Source organism: Pituophis catenifer, unplaced genomic scaffold (genome assembly GCF_029215685.1).
Source record: "Pituophis catenifer annectens isolate HBS135680 unplaced genomic scaffold, rPitCat1.0.hap2 SCAF_4, whole genome shotgun sequence".
NCBI classification, from domain to species: Eukaryota; Metazoa; Chordata; class Lepidosauria; order Squamata; family Colubridae; genus Pituophis; species Pituophis catenifer.
The window spans coordinates 48,227,569-48,246,591 of record NW_027256884.1 but is presented as its reverse complement, the minus strand read 5'-3'; the positions used below and the strand labels follow the sequence as shown (position 1 = coordinate 48,246,591).

General features: G+C 40.0%; 1 protein-coding gene across 2 annotated transcripts in view; it reads right to left on the bottom strand.

The window, feature by feature from the left end:
* Positions 1-8,683: 8,683 nt before the first annotated feature.
* GLRA2 (glycine receptor alpha 2) overlaps positions 8,684-19,023 on the bottom strand; it is a 281,710-nt gene continuing 271,370 nt past the window's right edge. For both annotated transcript variants that reach the window (XM_070943572.1, XM_070943573.1), the window contains exon 9: positions 8,684-8,965. In XM_070943572.1, the coding sequence (XP_070799673.1) occupies positions 8,684-8,965 (282 nt within the window). The remainder of the gene's footprint in view (positions 8,966-19,023) is intronic.

Sequence of the window (19,023 nt, the reverse complement as noted above, 5' to 3'; positions counted from 1 at the left end):
CAGCTGATCAGTGTTAAAAGTAAACAAATGAGTCGGGTCGTAAGTGCGAGGACTGGTCGTAAGTGTGAGGACCTTCCAGAAATGACTCTGACCAGCTAGCCACGCCCACCTAGTCACATGACCTCCAAGCCACACCCACAAAATAAGCCACGTCCACAGAACCGGTAGTAAAAAAATTTAGAACCCACCCCTGATTCAGTGCAACTTACATAAAAGTAGATGATTAGAATAATCATGGATAATACATGAGCTATTCTTATTTTTCTCCAATGAAAATAATACTCTGAAAATTCTTGTTCTTAAGCATTGTTATTTTACTCCCTGCGGTTCCAGCTATATGGCAGCAAACCTCCCATTGCACCTTCCTAATTTCTGTTTTTGCACCTATCAGAAGAAAATTGACACATTTTTACATTAGTGTAAATATTTTTACATGATTGCTTGAAGATCCCATTCTCATAGAAAGCATAGATCCAGCTCTATGCTTTCTTAAAGATAGTGCTCATTTTTCCACTTGATCACATGCTAGAAATTGTTAGTATTTATGCTTACCATTGCCATTGAAGATTTATTTTAAAGTATTATGGTATTTAGCACATAGCACTTAGACTTATATACCACTTCACAGTGCTTTACAGCCCTCTCTAAGCGATTTACAGAGTCAGGACATTGCCCCCAACAATCTGGATCCTCATTTTACAGACCTCTGAAAGATGGAAGGCTGAGTCAACCTGGTGAGATTCGATCTGCCAAACTGCTGGCAGCCGGTGATCAGCAGAAGTAGCCTGCAGTACTAAACTCTAACTAATGCGTCACCGCGGCTCTTTAATATTTAATAGTTATTTTACTGGAACAGTACCGTATTTTCCGGCGTATAAGACGACTGGGCATACAAGATGACCCCCTACTTTTCCTGTTAAAATATAGGGTTTGGGCTATACTCGCCGTATAAGACTACCCCTCTTCCAACGCACACCAAATAAAAATTAAAAAACATCAGATTTGATTTCAGTATGGTAATTTTAATTCAAATGCTTATGACACGCAGGTACTTAGCAGGAAAACTGTCACTTATAAACATAAGGCTGTTTGTCATCAAACATGTCACCATAAAACAGTGCAATTGGATTAAACTTTTCCTAATTCACTCTAAAGCTGAAAGGAAGGATAAGACAATAAACCCATGGGAGCTGCCATTCTGTTTGTTTTCTAAGCTGTCAACCAAACTGGAACTGATTATGATAGGAGGAAGATAACAAACAATAGAGAGCCAGTGCCGGGCAAGTCCCTGGCGAGTCAGTAACGCCCATCATAACTGCAAGCTATTTTTACAGGTTTTGCTGGCGTGACAGTTTCCCTTTAAAAGCCTTCAAAATCCTCCTGTTCGTCATCTGATATCATAAGTACATCAAGGACATCTTGTGATACATTTGTAAGGCAGTCATCATATGGATCTAATTCCGTATCAGATGGTGTGGTCTCAGCTTTGGCTTCCTCTTCATCTTGCCACAAGTAGTCGTCCTCCATACCATCTAATTAATTTGATATGCCACATTTCTTGAAAGACTTGATTACTGTTTCTGCATCAATATCATTCCAGGCTTTTATGACAAACTTGCACAAAACATCCAACTGTGGAGCACGCACGTTTCCTCCTTTTGTGAATGACTTTTCACCGCTAACCATCCACTCATTCCACTGTTCTCGAATGTGATCTTTAAATGGCTTGTTTAGGCACACATCCAGTGGCTGTACCAACGATGTCAATCCTGCAGGAATAACTGCCGCATCTGTGTTTATTCTTGCAAGCCTTTGCTTGGTGCTGGGAGTTAAATGAGCCCTGAACATATCCCACACCAGTAGACTACGTTTTTGAATAAGTCCACCTGGTCGCCTGCTCCATATATTATCAAGCCATAGCTTTACCCCTTCTTCATCCATCCAGCCTTTTTCAATCACATGTACAAAACAACCAACAGGGAACTTTAGTTTCGGCATTGTTTTTCTTTTAAAAATAATCATTGGTCTCAGTTTGGAGCCATCAGCTGTGCATGCTAGTACCACTGTAAAACTGGACTTCTCATGTCCTGTTGTTTTAATTAAAATTGTTTTTTCACCTTTTGGATGGACAGTTTTATTTCCAATCATATCAAAATTCATTGGAGTTTCATCCATATTTCCGATACCACTTAACGCATAGCCATGTTTCTTGCGCTGTTTTATTACGTATCGATGGAAACTATTTACTTTGGCATCAAGATCTGCAGGTAATTTTTGTGCAATTTTTGTCTTTTGCCTCAGAACCAAATTATGCCTTTCCAAGAATCTAGTACAGCAGGATACAGTGGCTTTAAATCTGTTGCTGTGATCTGGGTTAGAATTGGCCCACTGAAGTGCAAACAAACGTATTTTATTTCGTGTCACTACATAACCGTTTTGGCGATGCTCATTCACCATGTCTGCTACATGTTTTTCGAGTTCTGGCCAATGTGGGGTGCCTCTTCTTAACGCACACTTACCCCTTGGCATACTCTTTAATGCTTTTACATTTGCTTTCCAGTCCCGAACCATCTTTTCTGTTACTCCATATTGTCTTGCAGCAGCACAGTTATTATGTTCCATGGCAAAGTTTACAACTTTAAGTTTAAAACTGGCTTCATATTTCTTTCTTCTTGCTGGTGGAGCCATGATGGGGTCTTGATTGTTATATTTGTATACTATACTGTATGTACTGTTGCTGTACTGTATGTATTGTTGCTGTACTGTAGAGAAAGGTAATGGGCTACGCTACGTGTAGTGGCAAGAGGGCTATTTTGTACCAGGTTTTTTTCCTTCACCCATGCAGCTTTGTCATGAATCTGAGTTGCTGGCACTGACTGATGACACTACGGAAGCGCCGACAACATTGACAGGAAGCTGTGCCGATCTAGTCAAGGCTGCATGCTGCTGAATGCTGGAACCAGCTGGTTGCTGAGCGGAGCTTCTCCCAGGCATCTAGGGGGATATTACCGACGCTCCGACTTCCCCAGCTGACCCCCACTGATGGCGAGCCCCACCGGTCTGGGGAAGTCAGAGCGTCGGTAATATCCCCCTGGATGCCTGGGGGAAGCTCCGCGCAGCAACCAGCTGGTTCCAGCATTCCAAGGCGATTCCAAGGAGGTCCATGGTGAAAGCAGCGCCGCGGTCGACCTGGGCCAGCGCCTTGCACACCTGGCTCTGCGTCTCCATTATGAGAAGCTCCATGCGACTTCGCATGTCTCCGCCCCAGTCACGCAGCTCTCGCAATCCGCTCACTGGAGGAGCCATGAAGTGCTCGCACCGCCTTGCCAGATCTTCCTCATCCACCTTTCCCCACGGCTTTTCTGGTTGTAATTGGTGCTGCTGCTGCCACCGAGGCTGCTCCTTCATCTCCGCCCACCGCACCAGACCCAGCCCGGCCAGCACCGCCGTGGCTCCCGCAGTCCAAGCGGATCGGCGCCCGGGCTCGCAGGCGAAGGGTGGGAGTGCGCAGCGATCGACGCTGATCACTGCCACCCACCATCGCCCCAGCGAACATCCTGGAGCAGCACGGGCCGGCCCGGAGGCTTAAACCCCGGGAGCCCAGGTGCCGAACCCCGCACAGCAGAAAAGACATGACAGCCGGTGCCCAGTTCCTTCTGCAGCCGTCCGGATCGGCGCCAAGCCAGGAAAGTGCGCTGCACACTCCCACCCTTCGCCTGCGAGCCCGGGCGCTGATCCGCTTGGACTGCGGGAGCCACGGCTTGGCGATGATCCGGATGGCTGCAGAAGGAACTGGGCACCGGCTGTCATGTCTTTTCTGCTGTGCGGGGTTCGGCACCTGGGCTCCCGGGGTTTAAGCCTCCGGGCCGGCCCGCGCTGCTCCAGGATGTTCGCTTCAGGCTCCTTGGAATCGCTGCTGGGCGGTTCTTCCCGTTGGGGCGATGGTGGGTGGCAGCGATCAGCGTCGATCGCTGCGCACTCCCACCCTTTGCCTGCGAGCCCGGGCGCCAATCCGCTTGGACTGCAGGAGCCACGGCGGTGCTGGCCGGGCTGGGTCTGGTGCGGTGGGTGGAGATGAAGGAGCAGCCTCGGCGGCAGCAGCAGCAGCAATTACAATGGGAAAAGCCGTGGGGAAAGGAGAACGAGGAAGATCTGGCAAGGCGGTGCGAGCACTTCATGGCTCCTCCGGTGAGCGGATTGCGAGAACTGCGCGACTGGGGCAGAGACATGCGAAGTCGCATGGAGCTTCTCATAATGGAGACGCAGAGCCAGGTGTGCAAGGGACTGGCCCCGGTTGACCGCGGCGCCGCTTTCACCGTGGACTGCTGGGAAAGGAAGGAAGGTGACCCAAATTCCGGGGTAGAGTGGGGACGCGTTCCTTTCTCGTGGGCCCCGCACTGCGTGGCACCTCTTGTAGGTTGGAACTAATTCGGAGTACAGCTTCCCCTCAATGTTGCCGGCGCTCCCAAAGTGTCATTGGTCAGCGCCAGCAACTCAGATTCGGGTACCCGGCGTATAAGACGACCCCCGACTTTTGAGATGATTTTCCTGGGTTAAAAAGTCGTCTTATACGCCGGAAAATACTGTAGTTAAGAAGTTAAGAAGAGACCTCTATTCTAAAAAGTTTCAATTCAAGGCAGAGAGAAGTTAGAGAATAGGGTTTTTTTTCTTTTATCTGGTGCTTGTAACTCTAAATCAACTCTAACATTAGGTAAAGTGAGGTAGTTATCTTGAGCATCTATTTCTTGGAAGCAATAATAACAGTATTGCAATTCTTCTCCATAAGCAATCCAGCTTCTGTTGGTTGCAGAGTTTAGGTTTAGAGATGTGCTAGATGGCATTTTTTTGGGCTCCCTAAGAAGGTTTGTTGTATTGCAGTGCAATAGAAAGAAATGCTCCATTGCCAACAATAAAGAAGGAATGGCACTATTACCAGAAATGAAGTTTATTGTCATGTGGCCAGGGCTCCATTTTGTCTTTTGCCTCATACAACAACTCATTACAAGCTTGCTAACATCTTGTTTCCTTTCTTTACATAACCTATTTTCCTCATATTTCAGAGACTAAAATGGATTGATGGAGATGTGAGTAAAGAACACGTTACTCTATTCAAAACTATCTTGGATTTGAGATCAGCAGATGATAGAAAAACTCAAGTGCAACCCAAAGCTGTAATTGGGACTTCATGGTTTTCCACATTTTTTTTGTTTTGTTTTTGTGTCTTTAAGTCATTTTTGACTCCTGATAACTACCTGGATCAGTCCCTGCAGTTTTTTTTGGCAACATCTGGAAGTGGTTTGTCATTGCCTCATTCCTAAAACTGAAAAAGAATGACTGGCCCAAGGACACCCATCTGGCTTTGTGTCCAAAGCAGGATTAGAATTCACAGTATCCCGTTCTCTAGCCCAGTGCCTTAACCACTACACCAAACTGGCTCTCTTTCAGAAATTAGTTTTGAACAATTCATTCTATTAAAAAAAAACTTTATCATGAAACTATCTGAATCTACTGATATGAGCAAGAACTTTTAGATCAGTCTTCCCCAATATGATGGTCTTTTGTTTGGCATTAATATAGTGGTCGATCTAACATACTTAGGAGATACCAGATTCAGAATGGATGAAGAGCATCAATACTATCTGTACAGGAAAAAAAAATCCAACTGAGCTAAACTGAAAATTTACTAATCAGCCTTGTCAAAAATATTGTCAACTTAAAGAAAAATTTCTAATATCTTTGATAGCTAGGCCTGATGCATTCTGGGAAATTTGTTGTGGGTATGATGTGCCTGAAGGCTTTCTTTCACAAACTTGACCTGCATTTAAAATGAAGGGTAAGAAAAATCTAAAGGGAATAAAATCAAACTATGAAGTCTAATAGCTGTGACTAATATTTCACATTTCCTTAGAGTGGTGAAAAATTGGTGCTATTGTCTTTTTTAAAAAAACAAACACTACTCCTTTATTACTTTCTACTTATTTTATGCACATGAAATACTGTACAAAGAATCATGTATAGAACTGCTACTAATACATTCCAGTTGAGATGTGTTTCATTTTTATACCTGCTTAAAATACTACATATAAAAAAACCCCACTTCCATTATCCTTTAACAAAAACAAACACTGCCAATATCTGTAATTAAAGATTCTGTTTACAATAGTGGTAAACTAGTGTAGTTTATATTATTCCTTGAACAGCAGCCCATAAGCATTTTCAACAATCACTATTCATCGAGTAAATCAACCGAGGAAGCCATCTGAAATACTCTTCACACAGTCCTATTTTATGTGGTCAGATTTGGGGAGGAGAAGAGAGGTATTACTGAATGGCACCTGCACTGTTAACAGGAGTACCCAAGTGGAGATATCAGCATGCAGCACTTTCAGGCAAGGTATGCATATTTCCTTTTTAAAAACATTATACCTCAAGAGAGGACAACTCAACATTCACGGAAGCTGCATTTTTGTAGTTTTGATTTTCTGATCATTTAGTTAAGTATTTATATCACTGAGAGAGATTGGTGGGTACAAACACTCTTGCCAACCTGATGTCATCCGGGTATGATTTAACTAAAAAATCCGGAATTTCTAGCTGGAGGCTAACTAAGGAATTCTAAGAGTTTCAATCTTTTCTCTAGGCAAAGAGTATCTGATCATTATTGTGTATCACTGTGAACTCTGATGCTTCCCACAAGTGAATTCTGGTGCTAGCTGCACCATCGGTCTTTCATTTTTAGTATAGGTAATCCTCGATTTACAGCCACAATTGGGATTGTATTTCTGTTGTAAGTCATTGTGGTTGTAAGGAGACTAAGATGTAATTTTACAACCAACTTTACTGTGATCATTAAGAAAATCACGTGGTTGTTAAGTGAATCCAGCTTCTACAATGACAATTGTTTTGCTGGAAACGGTGATCATGTCACTCCAGAATTCCATAACTGGTTTTTAATGTGAGCCAGTTGGCAAGAACCACAATTATGACCACATGATGTAGGAATGGAGTGACAATTGTAAGTGTAAGTACAGGTCATTTTTTCCAGGGCTGTCATATTTTTGAACTGTTGTTAAATGAATGGCTGTAAATAGAGGATTACCTAAAAGGCCTGCTGTCTCAAGAGGGGCTATGTACTTGGGTTTCTCAGAAGAATGATATTTCTTTTTCTTCATGTTCTGGGAATCCTTTTTCTGTTTTCAAATGAAAGATTACCAATTTGTATTTGCCCATTAATGGCAATACCTGACATACCTGAGCTGAAAAAGTATCAATAAAGAAATAGTAAAAATTCTTAACATCCATAGTTTTGCACTCTAGATAGGATACTCCTGCTATCACAAATGCATTTTGTTTTAAAATTCTTTGGGTGGTATTAAATTTCTCTAGTTTGTTTCCAAGACAAGTATTCCATATCAATCAATCAAAGGGTGATCCCATTCCGAACCAGTAGTAAAGATAAGTAGAATCCATCCCTGATTTGGGGACTCCATAGTAGGAAAGAATAATGAACAAAAATGAATTCTACACTTAACTTTATTGAAATTGAATAATTAATTTTTCTGTAATAAATTTTTACAGCAAATGTAAAATCTTAATGTTTCCTTTGTTTTAAATATTACAGTTTTTTTTCCTGGGTAAACAAAAATACCTCCATTTTCTGTTCGCTTTTTAAAATTGTTTTCATATGTACTTTAAAACACATAGCATGGATTTAAACCACATAGCGCTGGCACCAAAAGGTTAACAGGTTATGAAAATCACAGTACAGTTTAAAACTCTTTAGTAAGTTAATGATATTTAAAATGATACCCACCTGGGTTTCTTTTAATAAAGATATAAAGTCAAGGTGTGTAAACAAGTCATGTTTACCTACAGAGTTATCAACTCGCAACTACAAGGAGATCAGTAATAGAAATTCAATGCTAAACTGAACTACTCTTGGACATAAATTCTTAACCAACAATATGGTGTAGAATTATGATAGGTAAAGTATGGTTTGGCACCTTATGCTGTATGTAGTTAATTTAAAAAAAATAAATTGAAATAAGTTCACCATCTTAAAATAAGAACATTATCCATAGCACAAGTCATTTCTGTAGATGAAAGGAGTGAAATTAATCACAGTCTATGCAAGTTGAACCTCAGTTCTAAGAAAGCAAGAATATTAAAATGTACACCCATAAAGTTAATAAAGTATAAGGCTCTTCTTCCCATGCCCTTTTAGTAGAAATAATTTACCATTGACAAGGGGACTTCTGGGCTAACTACAGAGATTAATGGAATGTAGCTTGTAGTGTAGATACTTGTTTCCTAAAGGAAAGCAATGTTACCCTGAAAAAATTTTGGTCCTCTTAAAACTTACTGCAGTGCAACCATTACAGACAATCCCATGACAGATGCTTTTAAGAATTCCTTAAGTAGAGCTGAAACACACTGACAACTCAGAACAAATATGCCCTGTGAGTGTGTGATCTTGGTAAGAATACTGGAAGAACCACATAGAGACTACCTTTTCATTTTGCAATCTTATCAATGTAACTTATTTCGTGCAATGGTTATTGTTCCCCATTACTTGTTTAGCAGCACAAGACAACAAACTTTCAGTGCCAAGGACAAAAAAAAGACACTTCACTATTTACAAGAAAGTCACTTTGGCTAGAAAACCCAGCTTGCAAAGAGTTACTTATTTTTTGTGAATATCCTCATGACGTATAATTTTGTATGTGATCCAGTAAAATATGTTGAAGATGAGAAAGGCAAGTGGGAAGGCAGCTCGGGATATTGTATCAATCCTTTTGGCACGGTCCACAAATTTCTTTTTGATGGAATCTGAATCTTTTGGCATGGGAGGTGGTAGAGGATTGGGAGGTGTAGCTTTGACTGCGGTACCATCTTTTACTTGTAGGCAGTGACCCATCCCATAGCCACCAAAGTTAAATCGGCTGTCACGAGCTCCATCTTCTTCCTGAAGAAATAACAACAACAAAAAAAAAATTAAGAGAAATAACAAAAACAATCAATTTGACTAAATTCCATTATATAGTATGTTTTTTGCTTTTAAGATGTCCTTCCATGGAATGGGACAACTCACCATGGCCAACTCACTGTGGGACAACTTGGTACAGGATAATTCAACAATTCAATTTATTTAAAATAAATTTTAAAATATTTTACTTTTTGCCATTTACATTTCATTCTGTCCCTCCTTTGGCATCCTTTCTTTAATGATTCTATTCTACCATTTATTTAATGTTAGTGTAACTCTTGTTCCATGGCAAATTGTCCCGCGGCAAGTTGGCTATGGCAAGTTGTACCGCAACAAATTGGCTGTGATGAATTAGCCATGGCAAGCTGTCCTACACCCTCCTTCAAGAGTTGAAGAGATTGGGTTTCTGGTTGTCAAATGAATGGCTTTATGAAATCTCTTTGCTTTGATAAGACCAATATATTTTGATAAAAGAACAGACAGATAACTTAAAACTATATTGTCTTCTTGCTGAGTGCCAGCAGTATAAGGGATGCTAATCCAGATCTAATAGCCTTATACCTGTGTGGTAAATGTACAGGTATTTTTCACAAATAGCTTGATTAATGGAGAGCTTAGCTAGAAGTAGATCTAATGATAATGATAAATTCCACAGAAAGCTGCAAATTTGAGTGTAATATAGCTCTTTCTGGAAGATTTTTTTCCATTCTAAAATGGTAACAGGTTTATATAAAAAAATACTATGATAAATCTGGAATATGTAATTTCCTTCTAAACTTTTAATTACAGTTTTGTAAGAATGTAGCAAAGCAATGTTCCCAAGCTGCTTTCTTTTTTACATGCAAAAGGCAAGCAGATCCAGATCAAAAGTTTAATTAAAGAAGTAAGGAGTCCATGTTTTGTATTTTAAATTTATTTGCATGCTGTCTGCTATGGTAATAATTTATTATATGAATTACACTTCTGACTTTTTAGCTTTTCTCAAGAATGATGAGTTTCTGCTTCAGTTCCTGATGAATTGAATGATTAAACGTGGTCTAGAAAAAATAATAATAAAGGCTAACACAGCTTTATATGATCTCCTTCCTTTGCTTTAAAAAAACATGAATTCTGAAAGTTCTGTACTACATATACAGTATTATATGTACTACATATAATAAGTATTATACCAATGAAACAGTTTTGCTTCCTCCTTTAGCCACAGTAATTGTGATTTGGTAAGGATTTTGGAAATATTCAGTTACAGATAGATCAGTGGTGGGTTCTAAATTTTTTTACTACCGGTTCAGTGGGTGTGGCTAGGTGGGGAGGCATGACTGATTGGGCGTGGCCAACATGACATCACTCACACACTCAGTCACATGACACCCCCCCCAAGCCATGCCCACCGAAAAGGTGGCTAAAATTTTTGGGACTTTTTGAAAAAAATTTTTGACACTCCGGCCCCATATCCAGGTCGGGACATGTGGGGTGGTGGTTGTCATCTTGGCTTTCCCTCCGTTGCCCTTCCTGGCTGAAAAGTGCCCTTTCTCACCTCTGACAGGCCTTTCTTGTGGTTGCAGCCAGAGCAATCCACTCTGCCAGCTCAGGGCAGCGGACTCAGCTGCAGCCCAGATGAGCCAAGGAACTGCGGGGAGCCTCCCGTGTGTTGCACTCCCTCTCAGCCTTTCCCCCACGCCTCCGCACCATTTTGGGGCACCCAGCTTATTGGGCTGCCCCCATCCCTGTTGCGACTCCAATGGGGGCGGCTTTGGGAGACGCTGGTGGCACGGAGGCGTGGGCAAAGGCTGGTAGGGGGGTATAACACGTGGCAGGCCAAGTCCGCTCTCCTTTGCCTCCCCACACTTGTTTACCCATCCCAGAGAGCTTGGGCTACATCTCCCTCCAACCTAGCCGCCTTCCTTGCTGGCGTCGCTCCTGAGCGAACTCTTCCATCCTTGGCTGTTGTGAAGAAGCGGCAGCTCTGGGTGCGCCACGCCCGCTTCGTTCTCTTTGAGAGCCGCTTTGCACCTTGTTTGTAAAGCGGCTCTCAAAGGGAAAGAAGCGGGCGTGGCGCACCCAGAGTTGCTGCTTCTTCGCAACAGCCGAGGACCTCTTCTGCTTGGAGCTCCAAGCTGCGGGGAAGGGGGACGGCTGCAATGCCAGCAGCTTTGGTGGGCTCCTTCCCTCAGTGGTTTGCTTTCTTTTATCTCATTTAGGTGACTTTGTCATTAAAGGCTGTTCCACATCTTTTGATCTTTCTTGGGCGCGGAGAAAAGTGACCCTGTGTGAAGGGACTGAGTCTGCTGCTGAACTTGGAAGCCAAGAGGCTTCTTTTCCACCCAGCCACTGGTGCACAACGCCGGAAAGACCTCCGGTTGCTGCCATCATCTTCGCACATGCATAGCTTTCTTCTCACCGGCTGAAGGACTTTTCGACACCCTGCGGCCAGGCAGCTGAGAAGCTTCTTTGCTCCGGTCAGCTTCAGGTGGGTGAGCAAGCAGGGACCAGGGAACCGGTTCAGGGGCATGGCCTGGCTGCCGTTACTACCGGTTTGGAGAACTACTTCCTAAAGTTACTACCTATTCTGTAGAACTGGGCCTAACCGGTAGCAACCCACCACTGAGATACATACACTTCTTATGAAACTTTTTTCTAGTGAAAAAAATAAAGGTAAATTTTAATAGTTATTCTATCCATTAAGAAAAAGGATGTAGTAGATTGACATAATTATATTTTTGAATGTATTACCTTATTACCAGTTATATTTTGAATATTTCTGTGCATTAAAAAAATCAAGAGTTTGTGTCCAACAATTACTGATGTGCAAGCAATATGTTTTACATCATGTATTAGTAACAATATTATATTATTTACAAACCTGCAAACTAATAAGTATAGTGCAGGAATGTGACAGGAATGGTCTGTTTTTCACATTTTTATTTTGAATGGCAAGGTGCCACTGATAGAAGGAAACTAGACAATCCAACCAAGTTTAAACATTAGGACTTGGCTGTCTAGCTTTGGTTGAGCTATACCTTTATTTTTAAGACATAAAGTACATGGTAAAGTTTTGAATAGGAGCAAAGAAGTAACTCCAGTTCCATGGTTTTTCCAAAGATTGGATATGAGAGAGCATAAGTTCGACTGAGAGAGCATAAGTTTGACTTGGTATTTGCCTTTTCCAGAGAAAAGTGATGAAGGAAGGCCTGAAGAAACATGACATCCAGGATGCCCTGGTGTGTGGATAAAAACACTGAAACTTTAAAGTAATGGATGAAGGCTTATTTAAGTCTCTACGGCTATATGGAGCAACCTAGCAGGCAAGAGTAGAGCTTTGATTGCAAGCATCCAGATGCGCACTAGATGGTATTAAAGAGATATATGATAGCCACCCTTGGAATAGAGATTCCCACATTTGATTCTGGGCATAACAGAAGTTTTGTTGAATAGAATAGAATAGAATAGAATGGAATGGAATGGAATGGAATAGAATAGAATAGAATAGAATAGAATAGAATAGAATAGAATAGAATAGAATAGAATAGAACAGAATAGAATAGAATAGAATAGAATAGAATAGAATAGACCTTGGAGGTCTTTGAGTCCAACCCCTCGCTTCAGCAGGAGACCCTATACCCATGATGGCGAACCTATGGCACGCATGCCAGAGATGGCACACAGCGCCCTCTCTGTGGGCACATGAGCCATCGCCCCAGTTCAGCATACATCCATGCCTCTCACTGGTCAGCTGGTTTTTGGGTTTCTTCCACGCATGCGTGGGGGGCAGGTCACGTGGGGGGGTGCATGCGCATGGGTGGGGGTCTGCGTGCACATGCACGGGAGGTGGGACATGTGTGGGTCACAAGCACAAATGCATGGGGATGGGGCGCATATGGGGGTACGCATGCATGTGTGGGGGCGGGGTATGTGCAGGGGGCCCCAGGGGCCCATGCATGGGGACAGGGTGCATGAAAGGGCATGTGTCCATGTGCGGGGGCCGTGCATGCCTTGCATTTTGGGGGTTTGGCCACACACGCTTTGGGCACTTGTTCCGGAAAAGGTTAGCCCTCACTGCCCTATACCATTTCAGACAAATGGTTATCCAATATCTTCTTAAAAGCTTCCATTGTTGGAGCACCCACAACTTCTGGAGGCAAGTTGTTCCACTGATAAATTGTTCTAGCTGTCAGGAAATTCCTCCTTAGTTCTAGGTTGGATCTCTCTTTGATAAGTTTCCATCAATTTCTTCTTGTTTTGCCTTCAGGTGCTTTGGAGAATAAGTTGGCCCTCTCTTCTTTGTGGCAGCCCCTAAGATATTGGAATACTACTATCACGTCAACCCTAGTCTTTCTTTTAATTAAACTAAACATACCCAGTTCCAGCAACCATCCTCTATGTTTTAGCCTCCAATCCCCTAATCATCTTTGTTGCTATTCTCTGTACTCTTTTTGAGTGTCAGCATTTGTTTTACATTGTGGCAACCAAATTAGTTTGTATGTCACAGAAATGCAGGTAGTTGTAAACAATGGCAAATAAATAATAAGAGCTAAGCAAATCCCTGTAATCTAAGTTCAAATACAGATGCCATGGTAATTAGTAATTGCCAGTAGCAAGCCATTCTAAGCAAGCCACTCTACTCACCACTTTCAACATTACATATTTTCCAGTCATTTGAACATGAGCAGAATCTGTCTCTTACAAAATATGTCTTAACAATTATTTTGTTGATTCATCCATCCTTAGCCTGGAATAATGGCTCATTCTGCAGTGAAAAAAAATTCACATACTTTTAGGTATTGCTAGATATGTTGCAACTAATAATGTACATCTTAGTTTTCTCCTTCCCTTCCCAAGTTTGGTATTATGAAATCCTATGTGGATTTGCTGTGTAAATCATAATTATTTCCTCCATGTAGCCTTTATTTTGAGGCATAGAAAATATGACTTGGTATCTGCAAGTTCTGTAATTTTCATCCATCACAATCAATTGTTCAGAATGTCTGAATTTGAAATCCATCTGTAAAACACGTTTGGAAAGAATGCTTCAGTTGTTAAGCTAATTCTTATAGACTGTATGTCATTACTTGCTTCCAGAAATTATGGGTGCTCCAGCACTGGAGGTTTTTAAGAAGAGATTGGACAGCTATTTGTTTGGAATAATATAGGTACTCCAGTTTGAACAGGAGGTTAGACTAAAAGACCTCCAAGATCCCTTCCAACTCTGTTATTCTGTTACTATAATCCTCTTGCTATTGCAGTCCAGAATAAAATGACTCAATATTGACTCAGTTTCAGAAGAAATGATGACTTTGTACTGAGTGCATTCAAGGCACTGTCAGTTTTATATTTAATTTCTTTACATTTGAATTGCAACGGAGAGCAAACAACTTTATCAAACATAGGACTTAATTGAATTTCAAGGACAAAAATGCAAGTACTAGTTTTTTGCCAAAGGACTCAGTAGGGCATCTATTAGGTTTCAGTATATGTCAGCACAGAATAGAAAATGTGCTTTCTATTTTCTACGTGGGGAATTGGAAGAGGTTCTAGGAGGTAAACGGTTGTCTTGGTTAAATTACAGCCAAGTGGAACAATGGACTAAAAATTGGATAAGAGAAAATGGAGAATGTAGAGAGTTAAGGAGGTTTGAGGAATTAATTGAAAAAAATGAAACTGTAAAGGAAGAAAATAAAGGGATAAAAGACTTAATGAGTGGAATTTATAAAATATTGTTGGAGGAAGAGGAGAGGGAAAATTTAGGAAAGATGGTATGGGAAACCGATTTGAAGATACAAATAGGGCAACAGAGTTGGGACAGAATTTGGCAACAAAGAGTGTTGAGAAATATGTCAGTAAGAATAAAAGAGAATTATTATAAAATGGTATGGAGGTGGTACTTAACTCTGGTTAGATTAAGCAATATGAATCAGCACTATTCAGATAACTGTTGGAGAGGTTGTGGGGAAAAAGGAACGTATTTACATATGTGGTGGGATTGTAAATTTGTGCAAAAATTGTGGAAGATGGTGTTTAAGGAGATGAGGTGATTATTGTTTGGAAGAATGGTATAAGGAAGTATGGGATATTGCCATAAATGATAAATTGACTTGTAATATTAAAGTAAGGAGGGGCATAATGAAAGTAAATGAATTCAATGGAATCTGGAAACAGTTCCTAATATATGTGTTTTCTGGAGGAAGGGGGATACCACCATCAGAAGAAGCTTTAAGATTTTGGAAGCAGGAATGATCCCGAGGGGTGGGGGAGCACTTGTTGATTGTTTGTATTGTGTATATTGTTATATATTATATATTATGATTCATGTATGTTAAATTTTTTTAATAATAAAAAAATATGAAAAAAAAGAAATCTGAAAAATAAACTCCATATTAATCATGAAAAAAAAAGAAAAAAGAAAAAAAAGAAAATGTGTTTTATCATTTTGGTACTGAAATAGGACCACAATCTGCTATATAGTTCACAAAATAGGGATTCACTTAAATGAATGAAATATATGCCACATTGTGTTCCTGTGTGGTTCCCATACATTGAAATGGTGGTGATTTCTGGGTGGATGGTGCCTTTAATTTGTAATGATAGAATTAATTAAAAAACATGTTGAAATAAACTTTATTTTTTCTGCTTTAAAGGTCTGTAATTTAAACATTTGAGTGTTAATAATCTCTTGTCAATATTGTATAAATATCACTATATCAAAATAATATATTATATAATATAATATATATTATAAAATAATATAATGTATTACCGTATTTACAATTTATAATAATATAATAAAACACATTTTAAAAACTACTTTAAAATACATTTAAATCTGTTATCTAAAGGCATTTTTATAATAAGCACCTTATCATAATTGTGGCTGGTATATTGTATCTATATAATGTGAAACAGAATCAGACAAATGTTAGGAGATTGAGAGTCACATTTCTATTTTTTCCATCTCAGAAGTCTTCAAAACTGCACAAACATTCCTACAGGCAGTCCTCGACTTACAACAGTTCACTTAGTGATTATTCAAAGTTACAACAGCTATGAAAAAAGTGACCTCTTACTTATGGCCATTGCAGCAATCCCAAGGTCACATGATCAAAATTCAGACGCTTGGCAACTGACCCATATTTATGATGGTCTCTGTGTCTCAAAGTCATGTGATCACCTTTTGTGGCCTTCTGACAAGCAAAGTCAATGGAAAAACCAGATTCACGTAACAGCCATGCTATCTTAACAACTGCAGTGATTCATGTAACAACTGTGACAAGAAAGGTTGTAAAATGGGGCAAAACTCACTTAACAAATGTCTCACTTAGCAACAGAAAATTTGGGCTCAATTGTGGTCATAAGTCAAGGACTACCTGTAGTCACTTTGTGGGGACATGTGTACCCATTTAGTAGCAAAATAAGTATGTTGACCTTTTTTGAAAGATCTACAAAATGAATGCTACCAAAAATTTCTACCAAACTTCAGCTGTTTTAAAGGGTCACAAACATAGCGTGAAAAGCTGCACATTTCCTTTCCTATTGTTACTTTAAAGTTTTACCACTGTTTAAAGAAAAAGCTTCCTCAGCTTCACAATGGTGTTTACCTTTAGTACATAGAGTATACTTCTATGTGTATTTTACCATACTGCATGTATTTTTGTACTTATATTTTTAGTTACCTACATGACAAATTTCAGACAAAGTGACTATTACTACATAGGTATATTGCACCTTATTGAATTTCCTGTATTATAAATGTTTGACTTCACACTGGTAATTGCCTTAAATTAATTCACTGAATCTCTCCTCCACTCTCTCCTTTTTGTTCTGCCTGCCCAATCTTAAAGCAGTATGCTGTTTGTTAAGGAGCACATGTTCAACAGATAAGCAACTTATCTCCCCAAATGTATGATTTTTTTTCAATTACCATCATCTCTTGCAGAAAACAGCTCATCAATAATGATTACTGCTCCTGTAATCTTTCAGTCATCTCAATTCAAATGCCTATATGTGGGTCACCCTGAAGGATAAGGCTGTGCATTTTTTCTATTGTTAAATTTATGTCCCTGTCAAAACTGGCATCCTGTTGTTTCAAATGAGCAAAACAGTGTACTGAAATTGAGGTTAAAAATTAATTCCAGCAAGTTTCCATGCAAAATCTATCTCCGTATCTAAGTTTACTAGCTGAATCTTTCCTTCATAGTTTGAATTCTTTATTTTTACATGGCCCTTCTGAATTTGGAAAGCAAATTGTTTTTAGCTTCTTCTTAATCTATGAAAGAATTATTGGTAGTCCTTGATTTACAACAGTTCATTAGTGACCGTTCAAAGTTACAACAGCACTGAAAAAAGTGACTTATGACAGTTTTTCACACTTGCAACCATTGCAGCATCCTCATGATTACATGATCAAAATTCAGACGCTTAGTAACTGGTTCATATTTATGACAGTCACAGTGTCCCGGGTTATGTGATCACTTTTTATGACCTTCTGACAAGCAAATGGGGAAGCCACTTAACAACAGTGTTACTAACTTAACAACTGCAGTGATTCATTTAACAATTGTGGCAAGAAAGGTCATAAAATGGGGAAAATTAATTTAATAAATGTTTCACTTAGCAACAGAAATTTTGAGCTCAATTGTGGTCATAAGTCAAGGATCTATACATTTTCCATTTGTTCTCAATGATAGACTTTCAGTCTGTTTCAAAAGTCATGAATTGAAAGTCTATGCCGTATTAGTCATGATTATTTAACATCAATGAAATTTAGATGGGCTATGATCTTTATCAGCAAGTTTCTTCTATGATTTTGATTATCTTCTTAACTTAGGACTTTTAAATTTCTCTTAGTACTTAGATGCTTAACTTAAATGATGTATAATTGTAATGACAGGTTTGCAAAGGAACTCCACTGCTATATGAAAGTCAACAAGGTTGAGAAAGATAGGTCATTCAGAGAAAGTAGAACTATAGAGCAAATATGAATGAGAAATTGTTACAGGGCTAAATCTATAATTTATGCCTGCAATATGGATACTTGTTAATCAGAGACAATGAGTTTTGTCGTTTTGTAATTTCTTTGTTCTCTTTTATGATGGCCACTTCTTCCTCCTGCCATCTGCACACTGCAGAAAACACTGCTTGGAAGAGACTGAGAGAAAGAGAGAAAAAAAGTTTTCTATGATATTCAGCAATGGTTGTATGTATGAACCAGTTGCCAATCAACCATATGATCATGGAGATGCTGCGAAGTTCATAACTGTGAAAAATGGTCATGTTACTTTTATTAATGCCATTGTAACTTTGAACTGTCGCTACATGAACTGTTGTTAATCAAGGACTACCAATAGATAGATAGATAGATAGATAGATAGATAGATAGATAGATAGATAGATAGATAGGTAGGTAGGTAGGTAGGTAGGTAGGTAGGTAGGTAGGTAGACAGACAGACAGACAGACAGACAGACAGACAGACAGACAGACAGACAGACAGACAATATGAAGATAATTGCATGCATTTAGTGCAATGCTCTGTGGGAATGACCTTGGGAGATGGGATGGGGGATATGCTTAGGGAATGATCAGATAAGAGAGGGTATAGCCTGCAGCTACATAATGGGAGGACAAAGAGGCTAAGAAGGGATCCCTCATTCTAAATTTTTAGATTGGAAAGGCAATGGCAGATTTATATTTTCAGACTTGCAAGATTCTGTTAATGTAGTCTTACAATAAAATAAATTAGATCATTTGGTTGTGTTTCCTGTCTAGTTTATCTGGGAAGGCTGACATTTAGTGACAATAAAATAAGAGCCTCTAACAGGAGAGTAATTCAGAGCCTGTCAGAACCACCAGCTTTGGTTTCATGCCTCACTGGCATTCTGCTACCAATGGGGGAAGGGAGGGGGACAAGGGGGGAGCAAATGGTCAGACTGCTGTATACTTTTATGATGGGAAATTGGGAGGGGGAAATTGACAGTTGAGGAAGAACAGAGGAATCTGGTTTGCACTGGCACTGGCATTTTCCAGACTGTTTGCTGTGAGTGTGGAA